The sequence below is a fragment of the Trachemys scripta genome, chromosome 6 (genome assembly GCF_013100865.1).
Source record: "Trachemys scripta elegans isolate TJP31775 chromosome 6, CAS_Tse_1.0, whole genome shotgun sequence".
NCBI lineage: Eukaryota > Metazoa > Chordata > Testudines > Emydidae > Trachemys > Trachemys scripta.
Window position 1 is genome coordinate 11,211,026 of NC_048303.1, and position 27,098 is coordinate 11,238,123.

Below are 27,098 nucleotides of genomic sequence, written 5' to 3' on the forward strand. Positions count from 1 at the left end.
ACTTGTGTGCAACAGGTGGGTTACAGAAGGCAATAAGAACAACAATACAAGCAGATGCAAAGTTATGGAGTGGTGTTTGTTCGAGAAGGGGATGAGTGGGCAGAGAATATCTCCAAGCAGTTTCAGTTGCTTCAAAAGCTTATTAGGAAGTTTGAAGATCCCAGGTAAATGGGACGCTACTGAAGTGTATATAAAAATAATAGTGCCTGCATGGATTAAATGCTTTTAAAACCCACCAGTCAGATTGACATTCACAATGATGTAAAAGATCAGTAGTGGCTGGAAGCAAGTAGTGTGTGCATCGGAGAAAGATTTACAAACAGGGTCTAGTGTTTGAAGTTAGTTTAAAAAAAGTCAGTCTTACAATGTATAAATGATGGACTTAATTGCAAATCAAGGATAATGGTCCCATTGCAGAGCATTTGTTAGATCATATTTACAGCCAGATTGTGATTGCCTTACTCAGACTCAGTAATGCCTAAGTTCCCAAACAGTCTCACTGAATCAGTGGCCTGGTCCCCACTAAGTCCCCAAATCGGACTAAGGTACGCAAATTCAGCTACATTAATAACGTAGCTGAATTCGAAGTACCTTAGTCCGAACTTACCGCGGTCCAGACGCAGCAGGAAGTCTCCCCCCGTCGATGCCGCGTACTCCTCTCGGCGAGCTGGAGTACCGGCGCCGACTGTGAGCACTTCCGGGATCGATCCCAGAACATCGATGGCGTGCCGCCGGACCAGCCGGTAAGTGAAGACTAGGCCAGTGCCTTGAGGAATATCAGAATCTGTCCCTTGTAATATTCTATCTATAGATACTAAGGGGAGAATGCTAATTAGGTACAGAACCTTTAATCTCTGGATCACTGGATCTAATCCAGGCTTTTGAGTGACCTCACATTCTTGTGTGTGTGTGTGTGTGTGTGTGTGTGTGTGAATCTTATGTCAGGCATTCTTGGAAAATAACTTGAGGGTTGATGGAGCATTATCAGGTTGTGACATTTTTGTTGTGATGGCATGTTGCAGCTTGGCAGCTTTAAGGCAGAGTGATTAAAATGGTGTGAGACAGCACTTTGTCCTAAGGATGGACTCTTAAGTGTTATTGGTTGCAACCCTCAATCTGTCCTAATTTGGCAATGGGTAAAAGTTACAATGCTGTATGTGAAATGAGGTTAGTGGGCTCAATCCAATTCCTAGTGAAGAAAGGTCCATATCACAGTAACCAGTGTCGATTTGGCACCTTGTTTGAAGTCTCAGGAGAGAGACCAAAGACTGAATGGAACTAAAGACTTAATAAGCCTGAACTACTTTCTCCACTAGTCATGTCAGGATTGAGGCACTTTGGCAGGTTTACTCTGTTACTGCTGGTGTTGTACCTGCTTTATAAGGTGACTTTAATTTCTGAGCTTCATAACCTCGCAACTTTCACAAGCACAAGGTTCACTCAAAAATGTTTTTAAAAGAAAAAATGAAATTTTCTTTCTTCCTTGACCATGGCATCCCACTCTTATTTATTTCTAATTTCAATATTTATTTTGCCACAGCAGAAAATAAACAGCAACCAAGAAATGGAGGAAAACCAAGAAGGTAAGGCAAAAGTCATTTGGGCTGGGCACTGGGCAGAAGATTTTCCCCTAAGAGTAAAACATGGTACTGTTACACTAATGCTCTGATACCCTGGAGGTACTAAACTAACATACCAGTGAGCACTCTGCAAACTAAATGGTGGAATTTCAGTTTCTTTTAAAAAGCTAACAAAATTTTAGGTAAGACTTTTTTATTTTATTTTATTTTATTTTTCAACCTGATTCATAGATTGCTAAAGTATCTGAAATATCCCCTCTATTATCACATATAAAGGGTTAGGGTGGGATTTTTTAAAAGCATTCAGCATTGACCTCAATTCATTGACTTCAGTGGGACCAAAGTTAGAACAACGCTGTATTTTCTGGAAAATCCCACCATTAATCCTTCTGTCTTGTGAGATATGCTGGAAACAAAACGAAAAGTTAAAAATTACACCCTGAAAGGCTTTTTGTATCCTAGGACGGCAAGTAGCTCTTCTCATAATCTTCCTAGGATCAACCAGCGGCCATTATCAAAAACCTCATCTGGGAGGACAACAGAGCCTAAACCATCTAGCAAGGACAGCCCCAAACAGGTTCAAATGTGTTGACTATGTTACATTGCAATTGGGATTGATTTTATTTTATTTTGGACCAGGATGGTGTGTAAATTAGCTGTTACCACTCGAGAAAGAGACCTTGGAGTCACTGTGGATGGTTCTCTGAAAACATCCACTCAATGTGCAGCGGCAGTCAAAAAAGCAAACAGAATGTTGGGAATCATTAAGAAAGAGAGAGATAATAAGACAGAAAATATCATATTGCCTCTATATAAATCCATGGTATGCCCACATCTTGAATATTGCGTGCAGATGTGGTCGCCTCATCTCAAAAGGTTGGGAAAGGTTCAGAAAAGGGCAACAAAAATGATTAGGGGTATGGAACAGCTGCCATATCAGGAGAGGTTAAAAAGACTGGGACTTCATCTTGGAAAAGAGACTAGTAAGCGGGGATATGATAGAGGTCTATAAAATCATGACTGGTGTGGAGAAAATCAATAAGGAAACATTAGGCCTTGTCTACACTATGGGGGGAGATCGATCTAAGTTACGCAACTTCAGCTACGTGAATAACGTAGCTGAAGTCGACGTGCTTCGATCTACTTACCGCGGGGTCCACACTACGCTATGTCCACGGGAGATACTCTCCTGTTGACTCCCCTTGTGCTTCTCGTTTGGGTGGAGTACAGGAGTTGACGGGAGAGCGATCTGCGGTCAATTTAGCAGGTCTTCACTAGACCCGCTAAATTGACCACTGATGCATCGATAGCCATGTGGCGATCCCCCGGTAAGTGTAGACAAGCCCTTATTTACTCCTTCTCATAACACAAGAACTAGGGGCCACCAAATGAAATGAATAGGCAGCAGGTTTAAAACAAACAAAAGGAAGTATTTTTTCACACAATGCACAATCAACCTGTGGAACTCCTTGCCAGAGGGTGTTGTGAAGGCCAAGACTATAACAGTTTTCAAAAAAGAACTAGATACATTCATGGAGGATAGGTCCATCAATGGCTATTAGCCAGGATGGACAGGGATGGTGTCCCTAGCCTCTGTTCGCCAGAAGTTGGGAATGGGTGACAGAAGATGGATCACTTGATGATTACCTGTTCTGTTCATTCCCTCTGGGGCACCTGGCATTGCCACTGTCGGAAGACAGGATACTGGACTAGATGGACCTTTGGTCTGACCCGGTATGGCCGTTCTTATGTTCTTATGATATAGTCAATAAGAGGCTGAGAAAACTTTTGGAGGTTTGTGAGTAAAGAGTTTTATTGCTTATGTAAGTATAACAACACAGGAGTCCAGTGGGAGATGCTATCTGGGGGCGGGGGGAGGAAGGCACAGCGAGGAAATAGAGGAAAAGAACATCTCACATTGGACCTAATCCATCAGCAAATGAAGTCAACCGGTATCTTTCCATTAATTTCAGTGGGCTTAAGGATTGGTCCCATAGTGCTAGAGATAAGGAAGTTTACAGACCAAGGAAGGTCAAATAAGATGTCCAGTCTCAGTCATAAACACATTCACACAACCCAGTCTAACACATTTGAGTTTTGAGTTTGTAAGTGTAATTTGTCACTGTGGTCTTTTGCTCTTTGGGGTCGAGTCTGGCAGGGCTGCCGACCATGATGCTTTGCTATTAACTATGTGTTAAGGTGAAGTAAGTCAAGGGAAGCAGGAACACCAGACTGGTGGCCAGGCAGAACTCTGTGCCTAGCATGATTCTTGAGGCATTGAGTAGGTGGCGGAGATTGTTTTCTTAAAATCCTTGGACACGTTTCTGTGTTAGGGGCTGGATCTCATGCCTGACCCTGCTGTCACTTTTTTGTAAGTGCAGCAATTTAGTACACAGCAGTAGCACTAGTCATGGATAGATGTTGGAGTAACTTAAAATCCTAAAATGGCCCATCATTTGCATTTAAACAGATGCACTGCTCATTCTCTACCTCCTCTTCCAGTCACATCTGTTATACCTTCTGTACCCCAGTGCTCAGTTCATGGTGCTCATAGAGGTTTCTTCTCATTGCTGAGCACTATGCTGATTTCTCCATACTATATAGAAAACTCTCTGCAGAGGAAACGAGTGAATGCTAAGTGCTAGAGCTGTGGCTCTGAATTGCTTTCAACAGCTAGCCAGATTGAGACCTAAAGACGCACATAATAATGTTACATACTAACATCAGGCATTATTGGTACAAGTTCAGTGGAATATAAAAGGTCAGCTGAAAACTCTTACCATCTGGGCATGTGTGAAGGACTACAGGGAAGTCTAACACTCAACTGCTTGGAAAGAAATTATGTTTTTCTAAAACTGATTTTTCTTTAGGAGAATGACAATACAGTTACTCGGGAGCAAGCTGATTTTGGTTTAAATGTGTCAGCAATCAACAGAGGTGGTGGAGGAGAAAGCACTCACCCAAGAAGGGTCAGTAGAAACTTTCTATGCACAAAACACATCTACGTGTATGAAGAAAAACAAAGAAGTTGTACACGAAGGTTTGATATGACTCTTCTGTACATTTACTTCTTCTGTGTGGCTGTCTGAGGTCTCCCATGTGTTTGCTGGTGGACTGTAACTTTTATCCTTAGCCCATTATTTGGCATAGTTAGTGCACTCTGTATCGAACTAAGGAACAATGTAGAAATAGAATAGAAAAGTCCAACTCCTAATAGTAAAAATGGAAGCTGAAAGTATAATTTTTTTTCTGCTGCTTGAAAGTGGTGGACAGATCGTTTTGTAGTTAAAGCACAGCACTGAGAGTTGAGACACCTGGGTTCTTTCCCCACTTCTTGGGCAATTGTCAATGGGGATTCTTGGGCAGAATTTGGCCTGTTGCCTTTTGTAGTTGGAGAGCTGTCATCCTGTTAAGCTTGCTTTGTACTATGTAATTCCTGAAGTTTTAACTGTAGAATCAGATACTTTATTTAGATAGGATAAAGCCTATTACATCATTCTTTTTTCTTTCAGGGCCAAATAATTGACTTCCGTGGGATGATCCAAGATGCTATCAAAGGCGCATCAAATGAAGTAGCCTCCAACAGCCTTAATTGTGATCCAGATCCTTCAGTAAGGGATTATTATTTCCATCTAACAAAATTAACTTTAGAAGTAACTACGTATTGAACTGTGCAATGGGGAACAAAAGTAAAATAAAATACCATAATTGACGTGGTCCCAACTTCCAAGTTAGTAAAGAAGGGTTTGAATTTCTGAAGTAGCTTATGTCCTTGCTGAAAAACCAATGAATGGACACCAACACTAGTCTAATCTGTTGACATTATTTACTTCCCGAACAGGGATGTTTGTGGCAAATACAAATCACATCTTATAATTCACAAATATAGCACAATTTTCAGAGCTCCACAAAACAGATCTGGGTGAAATCCTTGCCCCTGACTTAAGTAGGGACAGACTATTTCCCTCTGTGTTCAAGTTCCAGCCAGCAGTTTCTTCTGTCTCCAAATTTATGGCAAGGTACTGATGTCTCTCTCTATCTTAGCCCTTCCCCAGGACACTAAAATCTTTGGGGTAGAGGTTTTCGGTCAAGGCCACCGCTGTCTGCCACAAGCCAAAGCCACCAGCAAAATCACCCCTTCTCACCCAGTCTGGGGCTGCCTGTTATACTTGAAAGGAACTTCATCCTTTAAAACAGCACATGAGAAAGTGTGATAACAGTCGTTTATATTCCTCAAGGGCCTTAATCCCTGCAAGTCAGGTTCTGCCATTCTTATGCTGAGATAAATAGAACTGTTTGTGGAGTAAGGGAGCTACCTGCTGTGTGTAAGGGTGGCAGAATCCAGCCCTGAGTCATAACTTCACCCATTAGGACTTAGGGAGATCTCCTATAATGGCTTACTCTTAGAAGAGCTATGGGGGCATCTAAAATATGACTTAATTCAGTGTCATTGTTATTATTTGTACCTTTAACATTTTTTGCCTCACCGTGTTACTGTTTTGAAACTGCTTCATAATTTGTATTAAAAATTTACTGAAATAAATTGTTGACATCCACTTACTACTTCTGTCTTTTTAGGAACGATTGTTAAAACCTCTGAGTGCTTTTATTGGCATGAGTGGTGAGATGAGAGAACTTGCAACAGTTATAAGCAGAGTAAGATTGGATCTTCATTTCAGTCATTTAGAGAGTATGGTTACTGTAGGTGTCTGAGAATGCTGTTGGTTTCTTTTTGTTGGTAAGGTACCAGGCCAGTTTTTTTTTTTCCTGGTGTATCTCCATTAAAATTTTATCAATGATAAATTAGACCCAATGTGTTTCCCTTTCTCGCATGTAATGATGCTAGAAAAGCTTTTTTCCTGGCCTAGAACACACAGAAATAATTTAGATCACTCATCCTCATGGGGCTGAGGGGTATACTGACCACTCCATGCTGTTGGAGATATACTGACAAGACCAGCATTGTGTTTCCCTATGTCCTTTCTATAGAAACCGCACATTAGTCAGCTGTAAGGAAAACCTTTAATATATTACCAAGATGGCTGAAGAAGTCAGTGACATGGATTAAGACTCTGATTCAGCAATGTGGTCCCAATTAAGTCCCCAACGAATTATATTAAGGATGCGATTTTCCTTTTTACGCAAAAATTCATCTGTGGAACGCACTGCCACAAAATATTATTGAGGCCCAGATCTTAGAAGGATTTAAATGGATTAGATAATTTGATGAACTGAATGAAATTATCTGAATGAACTCTTCAGGGCACAGACTAATTATTATATAGAATGTTCTCCCTGGGTAGATTATTCCATAATTATCCATTAAGAGTTTCTTACACCTTGCTCTGAATTATCTGATACTAGCCACTGTTGAAGAGATGGATCATTGGTCTCATCCACTATGGCCATTCCTGTGCTCCCCTTAAAGCCAATGGCAAATCTCCATTGGCTTCAATGAGAGCCAGCCATCAATAGTGTTTTTCCTGGGAATTACTATTGTGTGTCTCCAGTGCTTCCCTTTTGTGAGCTAACAGTTACGAGCCTATACTGTACATTAAACAGTTTGTATCACTTAATATCACTAGTACTTCACATCTTGGTATAAGTGGGCTGTTTTGCTACTTCCGGGTTTATTATATTTGTACAGGAAAACATTATTTTTTCTAAAAAAAGATCAAATGTGCATTGCAGGACATTTATCTTCATAATCCAAACATAAAGTGGGATGACATTATTGGACTTGATGCAGCCAAGCGGTTAGTCAAGGAAGCAGTTGTGTATCCTATAAGGGTAAGGCTCTAAATAGCTTTGAGAAAACTAGTACTGGACACCATTTCTGTACATTATCATGGTCAAAATATCACCAGCTAGTTAACATTTTCCTTGTAAAGTGCTGTCCCATACCTCTGATTGTATCTGTCCTTTTCTGAATGCAATTCCTAGTCAGCAAATGGAATTTAAGTTGACACCTCATGTAACTTTTCATATACAAATACGCCGCTGCTGGATAGAAAAAACCCAGTCCGTTAGTACTTATTCTGTGGGAATTTTGACTAAAGAAAAGCTGCCAGACACATCATGCTATAGGGAAATGAATTACTGAAGAGAATAGCAACCTATATCCATTTATACAAAGTAAAAACATGAAAAATACATTTAAAATAGATTTCATCTGGTTAAATGTAGCATTTTGTATGGTAATATCTATTGTGTAATTCTTTTATTTTTCCTCTCTTCTAGTTTGCTAGATTTCCTGCATGTACAGGATTGTTGCAAAAAATGGCATTTTTACTCAGATTTTATATTTTTAATCTTTGAATTGCTCTTTTGTTTCCATAGTACCCACAGCTGTTTACAGGGATTCTCTCCCCTTGGAAAGGATTATTACTATATGGTCCTCCAGGTAGGTATAGTTTTATACTATAAATAAAGGTGTATCTACATATATTGCTATTTTTGTTTCTATCCAAACATGAATTATAAATGCATTTTTATAAGAGCTTCATGCTGATTTGATCCAATATACTAATTTAACAAATTTACTTGGTGACATCGAGTTTAGCCCTTCGATCTACCTCTTGCCACATCCAGAGTTCCTACAACTCTAGGATATTTCTACACCTAAATCCTCCCTCCAACCAACACTCTTGACTCCAAGTGTAATCAGAGCAGTCGTGTGCTTCGGAGGTCATGTCAATTTTGTATTGTTGCTCCATTTGCCATAGTTGCCAATAGTCCTAATTTGGCGGGAACTGACCTTCAAAGAAATCTGGCTTGGACTATCCCTTCCTGGAAAAATGTCCCAGCTGCCTCTCTTCTTCATTTAGGAGTTAGTTTTGAAAATGTTGTTGGTCTCCTGCTAGCAGGGATGGAGGCTGTCCTGCACCACAACACTTCTGCAGTCTCTCCAAATGCTCTGACTGTCCAGACTGCTCTCCACACGATCTCTGTCACCCTCACAGGCACCACTGGAAAGTTGCCTAGACACCGATGGCTGGTCTACACTGAAAACTTTCATCCGCATGCAAAATCCACAGCCCTGAGAGAGACAGTTATGCTGACCTAACCTCTGGTATAGATAATACTAGGAAGATTTTTTTCCATAGACCTAGCTATCGCCTCTCAGGGAGAGGAATTAATTACAGCGACAGGAGAACTCCTCCCATTGCTGTAGCAAGTGTCTACACTGTAGTGTTTTTAGTGTAGACATAACCTGAGAGCATCTGGGGAGTCTGTAGAACTATTAGTGTGTTAGACAAGCTGCTACCTGCCCCCAGTGAAACAGTGTTGGATCTGGTCTTGTATGTGCTTGCATTTATTTGCCGCAAGACAGCCCATTGAGGTGCTCTGATCATCTCAATGTATAGTACCTCAGAAACTGTTTGAATGTATTTGTCAATAGTGCTGTGACTTGAAGTCCTGCTTTACCTGCTTTTCTCCAAATAGTTCTAATTGCATTTCCACTCTTCATGAGTCTGACCAAGTGGGTATTCACCCACGACAGCTCATGCTCCAATACATCTGTTAGTCTTAAAGGTGCCACAGGACTCTCTGTTGCGATTTCCACTCTTGCTGTCCATGTTCATTTTCTGACTAGTAAGATGATGAAGGGAGTTATTCCTACGTTTACATTTTATTTAGTCAGAGTGGATTTCCTCATCCCTGTTGCTTGTAGGTACTGGAAAGACTCTGCTTGCTAAGGCTGTTGCCACTGAGTGCAATACAACTTTCTTCAACATTTCAGCGTCCACTATTGTCAGCAAATGGCGTGGTGATTCAGAAAAACTTGTCCGGGTAAGAATTATCATCTTCATATTCTTTGTACTCTAACAGGTGTCATGTAACTAGCTGGAGAATAGGTGTTTTTTAATGGATTGAGCACTGAACTGTGAGCCAGGAAATGCTGAGTGGTTCCTCTGATATTGATACCCTCTGAAATCTTGGGCAAGTGATTTCATTCTCTGTTCCAATTTCCCCTTCTGTCAAATGGGAATATTATTACTTTTATGAAGTTGTTGTATTGACTGGATTTGTGGGTATGTTTCAGCTCTGTAAAGTAAGATGAACCAGATCTCCCCAGCACTCAAAGATTTTTGACACATTAGATCCCAGGCAGGCATACTAAATTTTGAGATCTACTGGCAGTAAGACCTCAGTGCGCCCCACCCCCTACAATGTTCGGGTTTCAATTCCTTTCTGATTGCGATCAGCTGAGGAGCTCCCTCTGGGAATGGCAGCTGTCATGGTCTGCTCCAGACTCTGCCACTGTGACCCAAAGACCGCTTGATGCCAGCTGGCATAGGGCACAGAGGTACATCAGGATAAAGAGATCTCCTGGGTTCACCAAAAGGGGTCATGTAAGGTTATGTACTGAAAGCCTGCGTCACACTGATCATCATAACCATTGTGAGTTGTATGTATAGAAAATATGTGAGGAGTTATGTGTATATGCTGAAAAATATGTTCTCTAGACCTTATAGTTAAAGGCAGGTCACCCTAAGGCAGTGGTTTTCAACCAGGGCTATGTGTACCCCTGGGGTTACTCAGACGTCTTCCAGGGGGAACATCAACTCATCTAGATATTTGCCAAATTTTGCAATATGCTACATAAAAAGTAGGGTTGTCTAGCAAATAAAAAAATTAAGTGTGATTAATCACGCGATTAAAAAAATTAATCATGATTAATTGCGTGATTAAACAATAATAGAAAACCATTTATTTAAATATTTTTGGATGTTTTCTACATTTTCAAATATATTGATTTCAATTACAACACAGAATACAAAGTTTACAGTGCTCGCTTTATATTTATTTTTTACTACAAATATTTGTACTGTAAAAAAGAAAAAATAAATAGTATTTTTCAATTCCCCTAATACAAGTACTGTAGGGCAATCTCTTTATCATGAAAGTTGAACTACAAATATAGAATTATGTAAAAAAAAAATAACTGCATTTAAAAATAAAACAATGCAAAACTTTAGAGTCTACAAGTCCACTCAATCCTACTTCTAGTTCAGCCAATCGCTCAGACAAACAAATGTGTTCACATTTGCAGGAGATAATGCTGCCCGCTTCTTGTTTACCTGAAAGGGAGAACAGGCATTCACATGGCACTGTTGTAGCCAGCGACACAAGATATTTACGTGCCTGATGCAGTAAAGATGCTTATGTCCCTTCATGCTTCACCCACCATTCCAGAGGACATGCTTCCACGCTGATGATGGGTTCTGCTCGATAACAATCCAAAGCAGAGTGGACTGACGCACGTTCATTTTCATCATCTGAGTCAGATGCCACCAACAAAAGGTTGATTTTCTTTTTTGGTGGTTCAGGTTCTGTAGTTTCCGCATCGGAGTGTTGCTCTTTTAAGACTTCTGAAAACATGCTCCACACCTCGTCCCTTTCAGATTTTGGACGGCACTTCAGATTCTTAAACCTTGAGTCGAGTGCTGTAGCTATCTTTAGAAATCTCACTTTGGTACCTTCTTTGCATTTTGTCAAATCTACTTTGAAAGTGTTCTTAAAACGAACAACATGTGCTGGGTTGTCATCTGAGACTGCCATAACCAGAGCCAGCTCCAGGCACCAGCTAAGGAAGCAGGTGGTTGGGGCGGCCAATACAAAGGGGCAGCACCCCGTCCGCTATTGGGGCGGCACATCCAGGTCTTTGGCTGGAATTCAGCGGCGGTTCCTTCAGTCCCTCTCTTCCTCTTTGAGTTGCCACCGAAGTGCCGCCGATGTGGAAGAGAGGGAGCGAAGGACCCACCGCTGAACTGCCGCTGAAGAATGGAGCGGCACGAATGAGCTGCTGCCGATCGTTTTTTGTTTGTTTTTTTGTGGGGGGGGGTTTTCGCCGCTTGGGGCAGCAGAGAAGCTGGAGCCGGCCCTGGCCATAACACGAAATATATGGCAGAATGCAGTTAAAACAGAGCTGGAGATGTACAGTTCTCCCCCAAGGAGTTTAATCACAAATTTAATTAATGCATTTATTTTTTTAACGAGCGTCATCAGCATGGAAGCATGTCTTCTGGAATGGTAGCCAAAGCATGAAGGCACATACGAATGTTTAGCATATCTGGCACATAAATACCATGCAATCCCGGCTACAACAGTGTCATGCGAACACCTGTTCTCATTTTCAGGTGACGTTGTGAGGTGTCATTCCATATTCTTTATGAAAATATGCTTATGATATTCATATGACATAAATGAGATATACTTTATGCAAATGGCTCATGTCAGATATAATTGGAAAGGTTATGATTTACTAAATGTGATTATCCTATTTGTGTGCATGTATAATTTCTGTATCCGAAATTAGGAATATTGACTATGTATCTGTATTTCAACTATGCTACTTTGGGTGACGCCTACTGCTAACGCTTCAGGTACAACCATGGAAAAGCCAGACAGGGCGGATGGCTCATCAACAAGGACAATGGACTGTAAAAGAGCTTAGTCTTCCTGTGAATGTGTGGATTAGCCTGTGAAGGATGGCTACAAGGGCCCTACAGAGGCATGTAATCATGTCACCCGAGACTGGAACCCATCTTGAATTTTGTACTTTTCCACAAGAAGCTAGGGGTGGTCAAACTAGGAAACAAAGGCTCCCGCCTTATGCAAATCCTATTTAAGCGTGAGGAGTGAGGTAATCCAGGTCATCAGTTCTCCCCTGCTACCTCACCCAAGATGACTGCTGGAAACAACTAAGACTGAACTGGGGGAAAGAACTGGGCCGAGGCTGGAAGGGCGTCTGGCCAGTAAAGAAGATTATTAGAACCATATTTAGGTGAGAACTTGCATGTAACCAGTTTCTTTAGTGTATTAAATTTAGTTTGCCTGTTCTGTTTTATTTTCCTAGTAATCTGCCTTGTTCTGTCTGCTACCCCCTTAACTACTGAAAATACACCTGTTAATAAATTTATTTCTGATTTACAACTGGGTTATGTGTAATCCAGTTTATGTGATTTCTAACTGGGGGAGTGAGAAGTTGTGTACAACCTCCTCCACATTGAGAGAAGAAGCGAATTTCATAATATATCTTTGGGTCTGTACTCCAAGGGAGATGGATGTCTGAGTGCTGGAGCAAGTCCCCTAAGCTGAGTCTTCCCAGAGGTGATCTGCAGCTGGGTGTGGCCCTGCCTGTGTGTGTGTTAGAGGAGGTTTTAAAAGCCTGGCTCAGCAAGACAGGTTAAAGGGGGTCCATGCTGGCAGAACAGATAGACTCAGTGGTATCACAGCACATCAGATGACTTCCCAAGGGGTCCAACCCATAACAGTAAATAAGAAGCAGGCAGCATTATCTCCTGTAAATGTAAACAAACTTGTTTGTCTTAGTGATTGGCTGAACAAGAAGTAGGACTGAGTGGACTTGTAGGCCCTAAAGTTTTTAACATGGTTTTGTTTTTGAGTGCAGTTATGTAACAAAAAAAATCTACATTTGTAAGTTGCACTTTCACAATAGAGATTGCAATACAGTTACTTGTATGAGGTGAATTGAAAAATACTATTTCTTTCATTTATCATTTTTACGGGACAAATATTTGTAATAAAAATAAAATAAAGTGAGCACTGTACAGTTTGTATTGTGTTGTAAATTGAAATCAAATATTTGAAAACGTAGAAAAGCATCCAAAATATTTAATACATTTCAGTTGGTATTCTACTGTTTAACAGTGCGATTAAAACTGTGATTAATCATGATTAATTTTTTTGGAGTTAATCACGTGAGTTAACGGCAATTAATCGACAGCCCTAATAAAAAGCACTAGCGAAGACAGTACAAACTAAAATTTCATAGACAGTGATTTGTTTTGTATTGCTCTGTATACAGTATACTGAAATGTAAGTACAATATTTATATTCCAATTTGATTTATTTTATAATTCTATGGTAAAAATGAGAAAGGATGCAATTCTCAGTAATAGTGTGCTGAGACTCTTTTGTATTTTTATATCTGATTTTGTAAGTTTTTAAGTAAGGTGAAACTTGGGGGTACACAAGACAAATCAGATTCTTGAAAAGGGTATAGTAGTTTGGAAAAGTTGAGAGCCACTGCTCTAAGGTAGATAAACTTGAGATAAACTTCTCCTGCCAGTAGGTGAGACAGACTTATCTTCCTGATGGACCACTGCTTATTGTGTGTCTTAAAATAGAAGTGTATTAGCATATTGAGTCAAATGCTAACAAAGAGCTTGTGGAGGCTTCAGAGGAAATTAACAGGAAGAGTTAAACCACAAGAGTGGGGGACAGCCTGTTTTCAGGTCTGGTCTTGTCTGTCTGAGGGTGCAGAGAGGAGCCTTGGCATGCTTCAGACTGTGAAGACAATCTGCCAGCAGCCTTGATCTTATGAAAGGGGGAACTCAGCCTTCCTGTTTGAAAATGCTAGGAAAAGGACTGGGGTAAGCTATTCTATAGGAGACTGGGGAATGTCTTGTGAGTTAGTTTAGGCTCTAGAAAGAATGTTATGATTTGTCAGCCTTTATTTGCCAGAAGCTGGGAATGGGCGACAGGGAATGGATCACTTGATGATACTTGTTCTGTTCATTCCCTCTGGGGCACCTGGCATTGGTCACTGTCGGAAGACAGGGTACTGGCAAGATGGACCATTGGTCTGACCCAGTATGACCGTTCTTATGTTTTAAATGTAAGCATTTGTTTCCAATATTCTCACTCTATCACTTGAATCTCTGTTTTTTGATGATAAACTTATTCCTATTTCACTATAAATATATCTAAGTGCTGTATGTTAAGCGGATTGGTGATCCTTCGAGGAATCTAATAAGCTGGTGTGCTGTTTCTTTGGGAATAGAGAATCTGAAAGCTTAGTGACTGTTCAGTAGATCAGGGACTGGGGACTCCAGAGGCAGTTTGTGTGTGCCTATCGCTAACCTGCACGTTGAGAGGGAGGTCTGGAAGTTAGTGCTCGTGTTGCCAGAGGATGGGGGAGTCGTGTTGATCCATAACCGTCACAGACAAAACTTCCTCATGCTAAGGGCATGTGGTAGCAAGGTGCCTTACCACCCTGGGTACCTCTGGGAAGTATCACAGCCATCACTACAGTTGCTTGTGGCACTTTACTGGCACATAAAAGTCCCTACAATCGTAAGCCTAAATTAGACCTAACACAGTCATGGGGTAACAAAAACAGGAAATATGGAGGCAGATTCATTACAGCAATTCAGGATTCCGACAAGAAATTTAGCATTAGGGACTGGCAAATATTTTTCTTCTTTTATTGTTGCGCCATTTGTTTTTTTCTCAAATTCTTATTTAAAAAAAATCACAAAAATTCCAGTGAAAGAAACTAACACCATTCTGTTTGATTAGAATAATGTTCTCATCAGGAAAAATAAAAGAATTACTTTATTCTGATTAAGAGAATATTGTTTGTTTTCTTCATTGGAATTGTTTTGATTTTTTTTTTTAAATAAGGATTTGAGTGGGGGGGGGAACAAATGGAGCAGCAATAAAAGAAGAAAAATATTTAATTTCTGGTAACATTTTCGGATTTCCCCAGAATCCTTCGATGGAATCCTTTTCTTCTATCCCATTATTCTCCATGTACTTGGCTAGGATTTAGAGGGAAAGATTTAAATGTAAAGACAGAAAAGTGTGTGTGTGTGTGTGTGTGTGTGTGTGTTTATCTCTCCTTTTATAAACCTTTCAGAATTAAGGAAGGACTCTGGACCCCTCTACCAAGTCAGAACATTTTATTCCATTTCCCCACCCCACCCCACCCCTGCCCCAAAAGGTTTTTGTGATGTGTGCACTGATTTGTATCATTATCTAGCTTTTGTATCAATAGCCCTTATCGCCTTTTTGCTTGCCACAGTTGTTAATTCTGTTTTGTGGATTCTTTTCTTTGAACAGGTGTTATTTGAACTTGCCCGATATCATGCTCCCTCCACAATTTTCTTGGATGAGCTGGAGTCGGTAATGAGTCAGAGAGGCAATCATCCTGGGTAATTGACGACTTAGCTTGTGAAGCTTCAAAATAATACTTTTTTAAAAACTAATTTATATTCAATAAGTGCTTTGATTGGGTGCCAATCAACACTTACCAGTGCACTGAGCCTGTTACCATTAGTTCAAATAAGGCCTGCACCTACTCCGTGAACTTCAATAGATGCATGATTGGGCCCCTAGAAAGACCTATAATTTAGATCCCATTGACAGAATAACTATTTTGAGTTGTATTTTAACTGTAATAATTTTTTTTTAGATTTAATTTTTTTAAAATAACTTTTCTTTAAGCCCATTTTCAACCTGTAAGGCTCATGCCTGAATAATTCCAACAATAATCCACTATGAATCCATAGATATTAGCATAAGGGGTGGCACAGAAGAACGCATGACGAGCAGAGTGGGGTTAACTGGGATATGTTGGCCCAGGAAGAATATGAGTAGGAGAGGGGTACAAGAATGCAGTTATGAATGTCCTTTAAAATAAGAAGCTTGGACTGGAGGATGGGGAAACAGTGAAAGGATTCACAGAGGAAAATGAGAAGATGACCTTTGACAGCAACCTTTTGGATGGACTAATTGGGGGTGACTGGGTGAGAGACAGTAAGGCCAGAGAGGAGGCAGTTGCATCACTGTGTAAAGGAATTACTATGGGCAGGGTTTGTAGCAGCGAGAATGAAGCAACATTAATACTGCCATCCATGACAATACATACAGTTAAAGTTTAAGAAAAATCAGAAAACTGATGGGATTGGAGGCAAAAACAACTTATAGATGTCGTTTTTATTACAGTATATGCATAGGGTGCCCTTTACAGAGGTTTCTAGATGCTTTGCATACCATGCCCAGGTGTTTATATGTCCTCATAAAGAATGTATACAGTACACTGCATTATAAAGATGCAAATTGTAATCATTGCCAATTAATGGCTATAAATTATAGGCCAGCTTTTGCCCTCATACTTTTTTATAATTCTCCCTGACTCCAGTGAGTGATGGATCGAAGTGGGGTACATCTCCAAGAATGAGGTTATTTTATTAAATATTGATATAGCACCATATGTCAAGATGACACTTTACAGAAAAAGGACCCGATACCTGAACTGCAGAGCATACACTCTAGGCTTTCTTAGGGCTTGATCTTGCTAGGTGCTGAGCACTTTGGATCCCAGGCCTCAGTCCAGCAAAGCACTTATGCACTTGCTAAAATATTTTACTGTATTGAGGTCAGAGTTCTCACATTGCAGGAGCAAACCCTTAAACCTCATCTTTTCTTAGGTGGGATTCCTAACCCTCCATCTCAAAGAAAGAAGAATGTGTTTGGCTTTTACTGTTTCAGTTCTTCATGGTCTGTTTTCTCGGGAGCAAACAAAAAAGACACACACTGTACTAAATTCCGTAGTAAATATGTCTTTCTGTGCCAATTTAAATTCTCTCACAAACTCTTCCTCTTTACACTAGTTGCACTGAATACATCGACAATGTTAGTATGTTAACTGCAACCTTTACTTCTCTATAAATTCTCCTACATAATGCTAACCCAAGGCTTAGCAACATTTCCCTCTAAATACCAACTCTGGTATTTACTCGTTTTTTTTGTACTAATCTTTATGCAAAGATAAAACAAAATATATATTTTCTTTTACTCCATTAATAGTGGATTTACTCCAAGCTAATGCACTGAAGTGAGCACATTTAAGTAATCATCAGGAAGCTTGACTTAATGCTTGGATGTTAGCTAAGGGTACTTAATCATGCTTTGAATTGGGACAAAACTGTGACTAGGGGTCAGCTGCTCTGAATGACAGTCTAAATAAAGGTGATTGCATTAAAGCACTGAGCAAACAACATTTCTCTGAATCTTGGTAGTGGTGAACACGAAGGAAGTCGGCGGATGAAAACAGAATTATTGGTGCAGATGGATGGCTTGGCCCGATCTGATGATCTTGTATTTGTTTTAGCAGCTTCCAATCTGCCATGGTAAGAGATCCAGAGAGTACATTTTGAATACATTTGCATGAGCCTCTAAGCACAGATAAAGATTTTATTTAGACTCTTGCAGAAAAAGCCTTGATATTTGGTTAAAGCATTTAAAGATTAATTTGGAGCTTTCACTTTTAAATTCTACAATTCTTGCTATTTGTGCCACATGAGAATAATCCATAATCAAATCGACATATGCTGGTGTGACCAGCTGCTAATATTTAAAATGGAGTATTTGACTTTATACCCAAGTTATTTACTATGTTTAAGCTAAGAAGGGCTTCGGCATAGAACTGTAAGGTGCTTAAAACATCCAGTGCTTAGAAAGATACTCTATAAATAGGTTGGATTTTATTGGTATTAATATGTGACTTTTAAAAGTTGGGGGATAAAACCCTTCAGTTTCTTTAATTTCATTTAGATCTAGAAGAATAAATGGTCTGTTAATGGAAAATACAATATAGCATCATTGAGTGTCTTTCATACAAACTGTATCCTCAAATATCTAGAGTTCAGAAAGAATAGCAGAGGGAGAGAATAAATTAAATGCTATGAAGCTAGAAGATCCTTTCCTTCAGAAAAACCTGTGGGATGAGGGTAGACGGTAGGAAACTCCGTAAGATGGATATTTTAGAAACCATCCATGCAGCTGGGAAAGCCCTTGTGGGGCATCGAGTAGGGTTCTGCAGGGAAGAGATGGATGGAGGTAGGAAATAGCTAAGGGGGGTGCTGCTTTCCCCTAGCAGCATGACCTCAGCAGGGGAAATGTGATGCCCTTTGCTAAGTCCCCTGCAGTTGTGAAGTAGCAGCCAATGCAGGAGTGTGTCTATCTGTGTTCTTATATTGTGCCCATCACCATAGCATCTATAGTCTAGGAAGCAGCATCCATTCCTAACGGGATACATTCAGGACAAGCTGGGGAACAGTGCCACAGAAAGGGACTGATTCCTAACTCCATACATCTTCCTGCAGCCAGCCATCATGATCCCAATTCCTGTGGTGCACCTATATAAGGTCTCTTTTGTAAATTCCCAGTGAACACATGGGGAAAATGGAAGCAGAGGTAGTATTTTCCCCACTCCTGTGCCCCCAATGCATTTAGCCTGAATTGGGTTGCTTCAGGTCATATAAGCAGAAGAGGACCGATCTGGCCTCCGCCAAAGAGAAAGAAGATGTATAGCTGAAGTGTTCTGATTCCACTCAGCACACGTACAAACCAGTTCAGTACAATATTTTTCTTGTGAATACCAATATAGTTTTCCTGCAGTAGTTAGTTCATCAAATGCAGTGTATTTGTATTGCTTTATATGCCAAGTCTAATGATAGAAGAGGATGCAGGGAGAAGGCTGTTGTAGCCATGCACTAGAATAGTGGTTCTCAAATTGTGGTCTGTGAAGCACTTGCTGGAGGTTTGCAGAGAGCTGGCAGATCACATGGTGTTGGTTCCTTCTTTATTTCTTACTACTAAAATGAATTTAAAAGATGGCAAATATATTGAATACTTCCCTAGCATGACTTTCCTCTTTGAGCAAGTGCTGTAGTTGATATGTGATCATGAATTGAAGGAGAGGTGGTCCACATGGGGTCAAGAATAAAAGGGAAGGTCAAGACCATCTGTATTAAACTATGGTGCACAGTATGAAAAAGTTGAGGACCCCTCAGCCAAACAAAAAACTTCTGTTTCTACTCAACAGATGTTCACAGAAAAGTATCCGTATTAATAAATGACTCTTCCGTTTTACATAATAGTGGCAGTGTACAGAATCTGACTGACAAGAACATCCATTTCTGTAGCACTTACTTAGCTATGCATTGTGACAACCACATAATGATGCCATCTGAAAGTGGCTCAAGATGAGGGAGGGCTCCACATCCACAAGAACCACATGTTTTGTTGCTGGGTTTTTTATTTTGATTGGTGGTTCTCTGGCTGATTTTCACAAGGACACCCTAGGGGCATTTGTTGGAAGAGCCTCATTCTGTGACTGGAGATCCGTGGTCTACGACTGGTGAGTTGTCATTTATGTTGCAGCATTCAGTTTGTCTGAACAACTGCAGTCAGTGTATCCACAACAGCTTTCATTCAAATGTATGTGAAAAAGCCTTTAATTACAATGCATAATTTAATACACATGTACAAATCTGTGTGTTACATCATCTCGATCATAACTTTCTAAGAGGCGATAAAATGGGTCTTCACTAATACTTTATTCCCCACCAGAGTTGGAACTAATTGATCCTTTTGTAGGCACTTACATCAGAAAGGCCAAGGACAGAGTGGATACAGAGAATGAACTCCCCTCTTAACCTATAAGTGGTTTCTCCAAGTCAGGATTGAAGCAGGTAGAGTTTTCAAATGCACCTAAATTTCTTAGGTGCCTGTCCAGTTTTCAAAAGTGACATAGGCATTTAGAAGCTTAAATCTGATTGAAACTCAGTGGGACTTAGGAATTTAAGAGCCCTTAGGTGCTCTTAAAGATTTTATCCTGCATGTTTTACCTGCTGTGGGATAAATAGACAACTTCAATCTCATAACAGCACCTTTTGTGAGCATTAAATCAACAATAAAAAATGAACACCTCAATTAACATAAAGGTCTCTGCATTCTCCTTTCATCCTTATATATAATGGTTGGTGATTCTGTGGTTATGTGCACAATGAAAATAAAAATCAAAGCCATCATCTGCCTTTTATGCATTTAATTGCAATACTTATTATGGCACATTCAGTGCTGACTTACTATTTGGGCAATCCTGTAGATTTAAATCAGTGCAGAATCTGGCCTGTTTTGTATTACAATACATACTAGAAAAATAGATCAGGATAGGATTAATTCCATTCTAAAACCACTAATATCCAATTGTTTAACAAATACTTCAACATAAGTAGCTATTGCACATGCAAATAATTATCTTTTGAGGTGAACGGTGAATATATTAATAACCCACTTCTGATGTGGTTCATTGGTAATGTACTATTAAAATGGTAATTTATTACAGCATCATTACCCTTTAAAAAGAGAGGCTTTGAACAACTCATAGTTCCTTTTCATGCTCAATTGCTGAAGTAGTCCTTGAGGTAGCTAAGCTTCATGCAGCAGTACAATATTAAAGGGTGTTCAGTCTCTTTAGAAAAGTCAAGTCTTCATGCCCATGCACACTAGTGCAAAGGGAGAAGTTGGGACTGTCAGAAGCCGTTGTGACATTGCACTCCATATGTTTTATGGAAATATGCGTATGAGTGTGAATATGATGTAACTGGAATATGCTTTATGCAAAATGCCTCTTGTAAGGTATCATAACAAAGGTTATAAACTACTGAATATATTCCTCCTATTTGTATGCATGTATCATTCTTGTATCTGAAGCTAGAAATATGAAGTATAACTCTGAGGTCCTATTGTAATTATGCAAAATGTGGGCCATTAATGGTGGTTTAGAATCTTGATGGCTCCCATTGACTAGGACAAATGGTTGTAAATGGTTTATTTACTTGCAAGCTTTCCTGTGTAGGTGTGGGCCAACCCAGGAAAAATGGAGACTAGGGGTCTTACAGTGACCATGTCACATGATATTGGAATCCATCTTAATCCTTGTACTTTTCCATTGATGAGGCAGGGGTGGGGACAAGCACAGACAAAAGCTTCCCACTTTGTGCCAAAGCCATAAAAGGGGGTAGGGCAGGACAAAGGGGGGGCTGCCAGTTATGAGCAAACCACTGCTTACCACCTGAGATGTCTGCTGGATCTAACAAAGACTGGACTGGGGAAAGGATTAGGTCCAGACTAGGAAAGAGTCTAGTCTGTTAAAGAAGCTTTTTGGAACATCTTTGAGGGTGAAATATTACATATAATCAGTTTCTTAATGTATTAGGCTTAGACTTGCGTGTTTTTGTTTTATTTTGCTTTGTGACTTACTTTGTTCTGGCTGTTATTACTTGAAACCATTTAAATCCTACTTTTTATACTTAATAAAATCACGTTTGTTTATTAATAAGCCCAGAGTAAGTGATTTAATACCTGGGGGAGCAAACAGCTGTGCATATCTCTCTATCAGTGTTATAGAGAGCGAACAATTATGAATTTACCCTGTATAAGCTTTATACAGAGTAAAATAGATTTATTTAGGGTTTGTATCCCATTGGGGTCTGGGTGCTGGAGACAGATAACCTGCTGAGCTGTTTTTAGTTAAGTCTGCAGCTTCAGGAGCGTGGCCCAGACCCTGGGTCTGTGCTGCAGCAGGCTAGTGTGTCTGGCTCAACAAGGCAGAGTTCTGGAGTCCCAAGCTGGCAGGTAAAACGGGCTCAGAGGTAATTTTAGCACATTAGGTGACAGTCCCAAGGTGATCTCTGTGGCCGAACCCGTAACAACTGTAAGATGGAGTCTAGAGATAGCAGGATGCCTGAGGATCTGGACCTTACAGGCCTCCGTTGAGGCAACCATGAGGCTGACCTCTCAGTGTGTTTTCTAGATAAAAAGATCATCATATGCGTCTGATCTTTGTATGTGATTTATAATCTCGTTATGGGAATAGTTGTGCTACAGTGACAATACAGTTTTGACTATTTCAGCATTTAATTTTGGATCACTTCACAATCCAGATATGCTGCAAAGTTTGCACAAATTAAAAACGTAAAATTCAAAATTGCACATTTTGAATCTAAAATTAATTTACATTCAAAGTGGATTTAGAAACTTGGAATTTTGAAATACTTGAATTTTTCAGTGTGTGTATATGTATATGTGTGTGTGTGTGTGTGTGTGTATATATATATATATATATAAAAGACTACAGGCATTTTCATCTGAAATGGTCCTAATTTCAAGCAGAAACCCCTGAAATTTCAAGAAATTACACAGTATTCTAAAAGATTAAATAAAATACCAAGACATTTTAATGGGACTACTTGTGTGTCAAGTTACTCATGCATAGATGTTTGGAGGACTGGGACATAAATAAGGATTTTAAAAGTCTATGTGAAATCTGGTTCCACTGAAGTCAGTGGCAAAGTTCTCACTGACTTCACTGGGGTCAGGATTTCACCCTCTAATTTTAGGCACCCAGGACCAGATTTTAAAAAAATCTCAGCACCCAGCAGTTGCCAACGAGACCCTTTGCAGCCAGGTCTGCAAAAGGACTCAGCAATCAGAGGTCTGAAATCTTGTGAGAACATGGCAACTTATTTTGGGAGCTGATGTTTTCTCAGAATCTGTCCCCGAGTTTTGAAAGTCTTGCCTTTGAAATTTTAGAATTTCATTTCAGAATTTTTAAACACCTTTTTAATTTGTAATTAAAAAATTAAATTAAAAAATTAAAGTTTAATTTTTAAACTGGTCAGATTTTGCCTTCCATTACACCCAAGCATCCTGGGTATAATCTCATTGGCTTGTGTGGGTACAAATGAGGGAAGAACTGGGCCTAGAGCACTAGATGGAGACTTCTGTAAATATGAATAAATAAATTTAATTTAGAAACCTTTTTTAAGTGGATAAAACCCAATTGAAATCAGTGTACCTGCTCACACCAGCACTGTGTATACTGGTCTTTTCTTATTTTTCTTAAATTCTTGTTGGGCTATGTTCAGTCCTAGTGTAAGACCACTGACTTCAGTTGAGTTAGGCTTACTAATATCAGAGCTGAATTTATATATGAATAGTTTTGCATGTGAATTGGGCTTTTGGCCCTAGGAGGTAGTGGAGTGTAGAAGGGAGATGGAGTGGAAAGAATGTGAACAAAGTAGTAGAACAGGGCAAACAGGAGGTGGTATATTTGGGAAGGAATTGGAGCATTGTTCTTACTCATTTTCATAGGATTCATATTTATTTTTATACATTGAGGGGGAAGGTTTGTGGAACCAGGAATGGCCGAGTACTAATCCGTGATCATATTGACTCCTTCTGTAACTTTGGGAAGTCACTCAGCACATCTCTGTGCTCCCTTTCCTTCCCTGCCCTCCCAACAAATCTATACATTTGGGAATAATACTAGCCACATCACGTGTTAAGCAGGTGATGCTGCACACATACACATGGTAAACTAGTTGAGGTGTGGAGAAGGCCTTGAAGAGTTAAAGCATTATATAAGTGTGAAGTATTATTCATTAGCTCTTGTATGCCCGTTGATTTCCCTTAGTTATGTAATTGAAGAATGTATTACCCAGCAGTGCATTTAGTGAGTTGTATTTATTTCCCGTATTTGACCCTACATATATTTGTTGGTGGTGAAGAAGGCTGATGACAATGATTTGTACTTCTGTAGTGCGGTTTGGTCAGCGGTTGATCACAAAGGTGAGTAAAATGGCTTAGCAAGAGGGGGTTACCTTTATCCCCCATTTTACAGCTGGAGGTGACTGAAGCACAGAAAGATTGTTACTTTCCCAAGGTCATGCAAAGTCATTTGCAGCGTTTGGAGGCGAAGCTAGGTTTCCCGAGTCACCGCCCCATGCTCCGCCTACTAGACCACGGTCGTCTCTCCTGTGGAGAGTTGTTTAATTCAGCAGCAGCTCTTCCCTTTGGGACAGTATCCTGAGCACTTGTCCTAATTTGCTCTTGGGATTTGTAGTGCAGGAGATACCTGGCTAATGCCACGTTACACTGTGTGTCTCAAAAAAAAAAAAATAGGATACAGCCCTAAGTGTTATTTTAAATATTTTTTATGCCTCATTTTTTCAGCCTTGTACTGAACTAGATTTTAAAAGATTTGTTTATCTTGGACAGTTGTTGATCCGATGAAAAATTAATACCAAGATGCTTTTAGTTGACTGGAAAAGAAGTGAAAACACTGCAATGTAGATAAGAGTGCATAAAGCGCTTTATTTGTTAGAAAGCTTATTGATCTTTCCATTCCATTCAACAATCCCCTCCTTGCTGCCCAGCCTGGCTTCCTGTTACTCATCACAAAGCTGTGTGGTTTATTGACAAGTTACTTGTTGAAATGATTAAACATAATTAAATAAAATAAAGGCCTTGTTAACTAAAAGATAAAGTGATCCTTAACTATGCTGTTTTCCTAACTCATTGATTAGTTTAATTTACTAGCATAGAATAGGATCATTTGCCCTTTCCTTCCCACCCAGGCAATGGTCAAAATGTAGGTGCGGGGACATAGCATTGATTAACAAACCGTTCTGAGGGAAGAAGCCAAAGTACTAATGGTACATTGAGAAGTATTTTCTCTTCCATAAGTGTGCTGACAAAGATGTGGTCAAGGACAGCTAGACCACAGAATCTAAGTCAGGCCCAGAATTGCCCTCTGCTAATAAGGTCCTTGCCTTCAGTAGATTGCAGGGCCCTAAGCTCCTTTCTGCTGTGAGAGATAGATCCTAGACTCCTAGACTATCAGGGTTGGAAGGGACCTCAGGAGGTATCTAGTCCAACCCCCTGCTCAAAGTAGGACCAATCCCCAACGAAATCATCCCAGCCAGGGCTTTGTCAAGCCTGACCTTAAAAACCTCTAAGGAAGGAGATTCCACCAACTCCCTATGTAACCCATGGATGGAAGCAAATAAAAGTAAAACCAGGTAGAAAAGACCCCACAGGAGCAGATATGGGTGTGCAACACCAACAAAGCAGGTACTGTCTCTCCCCAGAAACACCTCAAGCCAGTTGTGCATGGTCAGGACTTCACAGCCCTGGAACTGTGTTTCGGAAGGTTGGAGAACCCTTACTCTTTGTTGCATTCCCTTCCCAAACCAGTGGGGATACTACCAGCAAGCGCAGTAGGAGCTAGTACTCCACAGAGCACTGCTTTTGCGACATTACTATTATTAACCAAGCACCATATCCTCCTGTAGGGGGAAAAAAAACTATGGGCAGAGGATTCTGTGTTCCCCTCAAGTAGTCCCCAGCTAGTGCTCTCCTCAATAAGAAGTGTTATATGTATTTAGATGGAATAAAGGGCCCAAAGAGTCAAAGGTGTTAACACAACTCCAACTGTCCAAGTTTAAACAGTTGTATAACAAGATTCGGGGGGAGGGTTGGTATACAGAGACCTTAGCTTGCAACCACAGCATTAAAAATCCTTGTAAACCTTTTGTTAAAGACGCAATACACAAGATTAGAGATACAGAAAAGGAAAAACAGTTGAAGTACTTAAAATGTAAAGGATTGTCAGGCTTTCATTTTAAAAACATCTCTGGTGCCTTTTAGCTGAAGAGAATTTGTAGAAGGAAACCAGGGTGTTTACCAGTCTTTTAGATGGTCATAACTGTGCTGTTTGGGGAAGAGATAAGAATTTTGTTCAGAGGGGCTAGAGCAGTTGTTAAATCATGGTCCCGTTTCCTAGAAGGCAAAAAAGACACAGGCAGAAGAAGAAAGAAAAGAACCGTGAAGATAGAAAATGCAGCTTCTGTCTCTGGTGTTGATTCTCATTTGCAAACTCACTGCTGAGAAACACAGGCACAGTGCACAGTCTGATCAGCCACTCTGAGACCTGGCAAACTTGTAGCAGCATCAGGTTGTTTAAGGCATTGCATTTAGCCTCCCCTTTCTGGTCACAGGCTTACAGCAGTGTTGCAAAATACGCAGTTTTGCCAGCTAAGCCAGACTCTTATTAGAGATCAGGAACAAGGCAAGTGATAAGAAGGAAGAGAACACACATGGAGAGGGATGTGACAGACTCTCACATCCCCCGTGGTAGTTGGGATTTAGCCAGAGGATGCAGAGGTTGCAGTGTCATATGGTGCCCGCTCTCTAGCCCGGTCTGATCAGGACATCTCTCAGATTAGGACGATGAAGGCCTGGGGTCCTAGGAGATGGTGGTAGCAGCAGTGGTGGTGAAGCTTGCTCCTTTTCCATCTTTCAGTCAACCAGCAACACATTCAGCCTTTCCCCTCAAAATCTCTTTCTGAGGACCTGAAAAGGGGAGTGATGGGCAGAATAGCCCATCCCCCTCATTATTTAGTCCATCAAGTAGGCCTAATTTCTAACACACCAGTTTTGGTCCATTGATTTCTGGTCCCATAAGTCTCTTGTTTACCAGGCATGATCTTAACATAATCCTTATATCAGTACGACTTTTTGTTTGAACTGTCTCTCTTCTGCGTCTTTTCCCATCAAAATTTATCATTGGTTATTGTGACACTTCATAAGCTTTCTTACATGTGGAGTTACAATTTTTTGCTCAGAATTATTACAAGGGAAATACAAACACAGCTTCCAAACTTAGTAGATCCCCAAGGGTTTGCAGGGAATTTGGCTGCCCCTTGGCTGCAAGACCAATGATTTAGAATATCTGCCTTGACATGAGAAGGGTAGGTGACATTTTTCACATCTGTAAAGGAGGGAACACATAGAGTTCTGAGGCCATGTGGGTGTTTGCCTAGTGTTTTATAGTTTGATTCTAAGAGTCTGGATAAGTTACGAGACATCCATTCAGCCCCTGCAAAGTCACTTTAGGGTTTTCTCTTTGTTATCCTTAAATCTTGTTGTCAAGTATGGGAATATCACTCAGCCTAGTTGGAAATGCTGTGGCTAGATGTTCTGCTGCCAGCCAACTGTTCTGCACAGACTGTGGGACATATTTTGAGACTCTATGGGTGTGGCTTCACTGCAGAAGTAACTGGTGATCAG

At 40.2% G+C, this 27,098-nt stretch overlaps 1 protein-coding gene across 2 annotated transcripts in view; it reads left to right on the forward strand.

The window, feature by feature from the left end:
• Positions 1-27,098, forward strand: part of KATNAL2 (katanin catalytic subunit A1 like 2) — a 51,912-nt gene that overhangs the window by 16,665 nt on the left and 8,149 nt on the right. The window contains exons 4-13 of one of the 2 annotated variants that reach the window (XM_034774599.1): positions 1,541-1,583; positions 2,043-2,157; positions 4,451-4,549; positions 5,093-5,191; positions 6,159-6,236; positions 7,272-7,370; positions 7,920-7,983; positions 9,256-9,374; positions 15,456-15,547; positions 17,417-17,527. In XM_034774599.1, coding sequence (XP_034630490.1) covers positions 1,541-1,583; positions 2,043-2,157; positions 4,451-4,549; positions 5,093-5,191; positions 6,159-6,236; positions 7,272-7,370; positions 7,920-7,983; positions 9,256-9,374; positions 15,456-15,547; positions 17,417-17,527 — 919 coding nt within the window. The remainder of the gene's footprint in view (positions 1-1,540; positions 1,584-2,042; positions 2,158-4,450; positions 4,550-5,092; positions 5,192-6,158; positions 6,237-7,271; positions 7,371-7,919; positions 7,984-9,255; positions 9,375-15,455; positions 15,548-17,416; positions 17,528-27,098) is intronic. The other variant, XM_034774600.1, reaches the window with a different exon arrangement.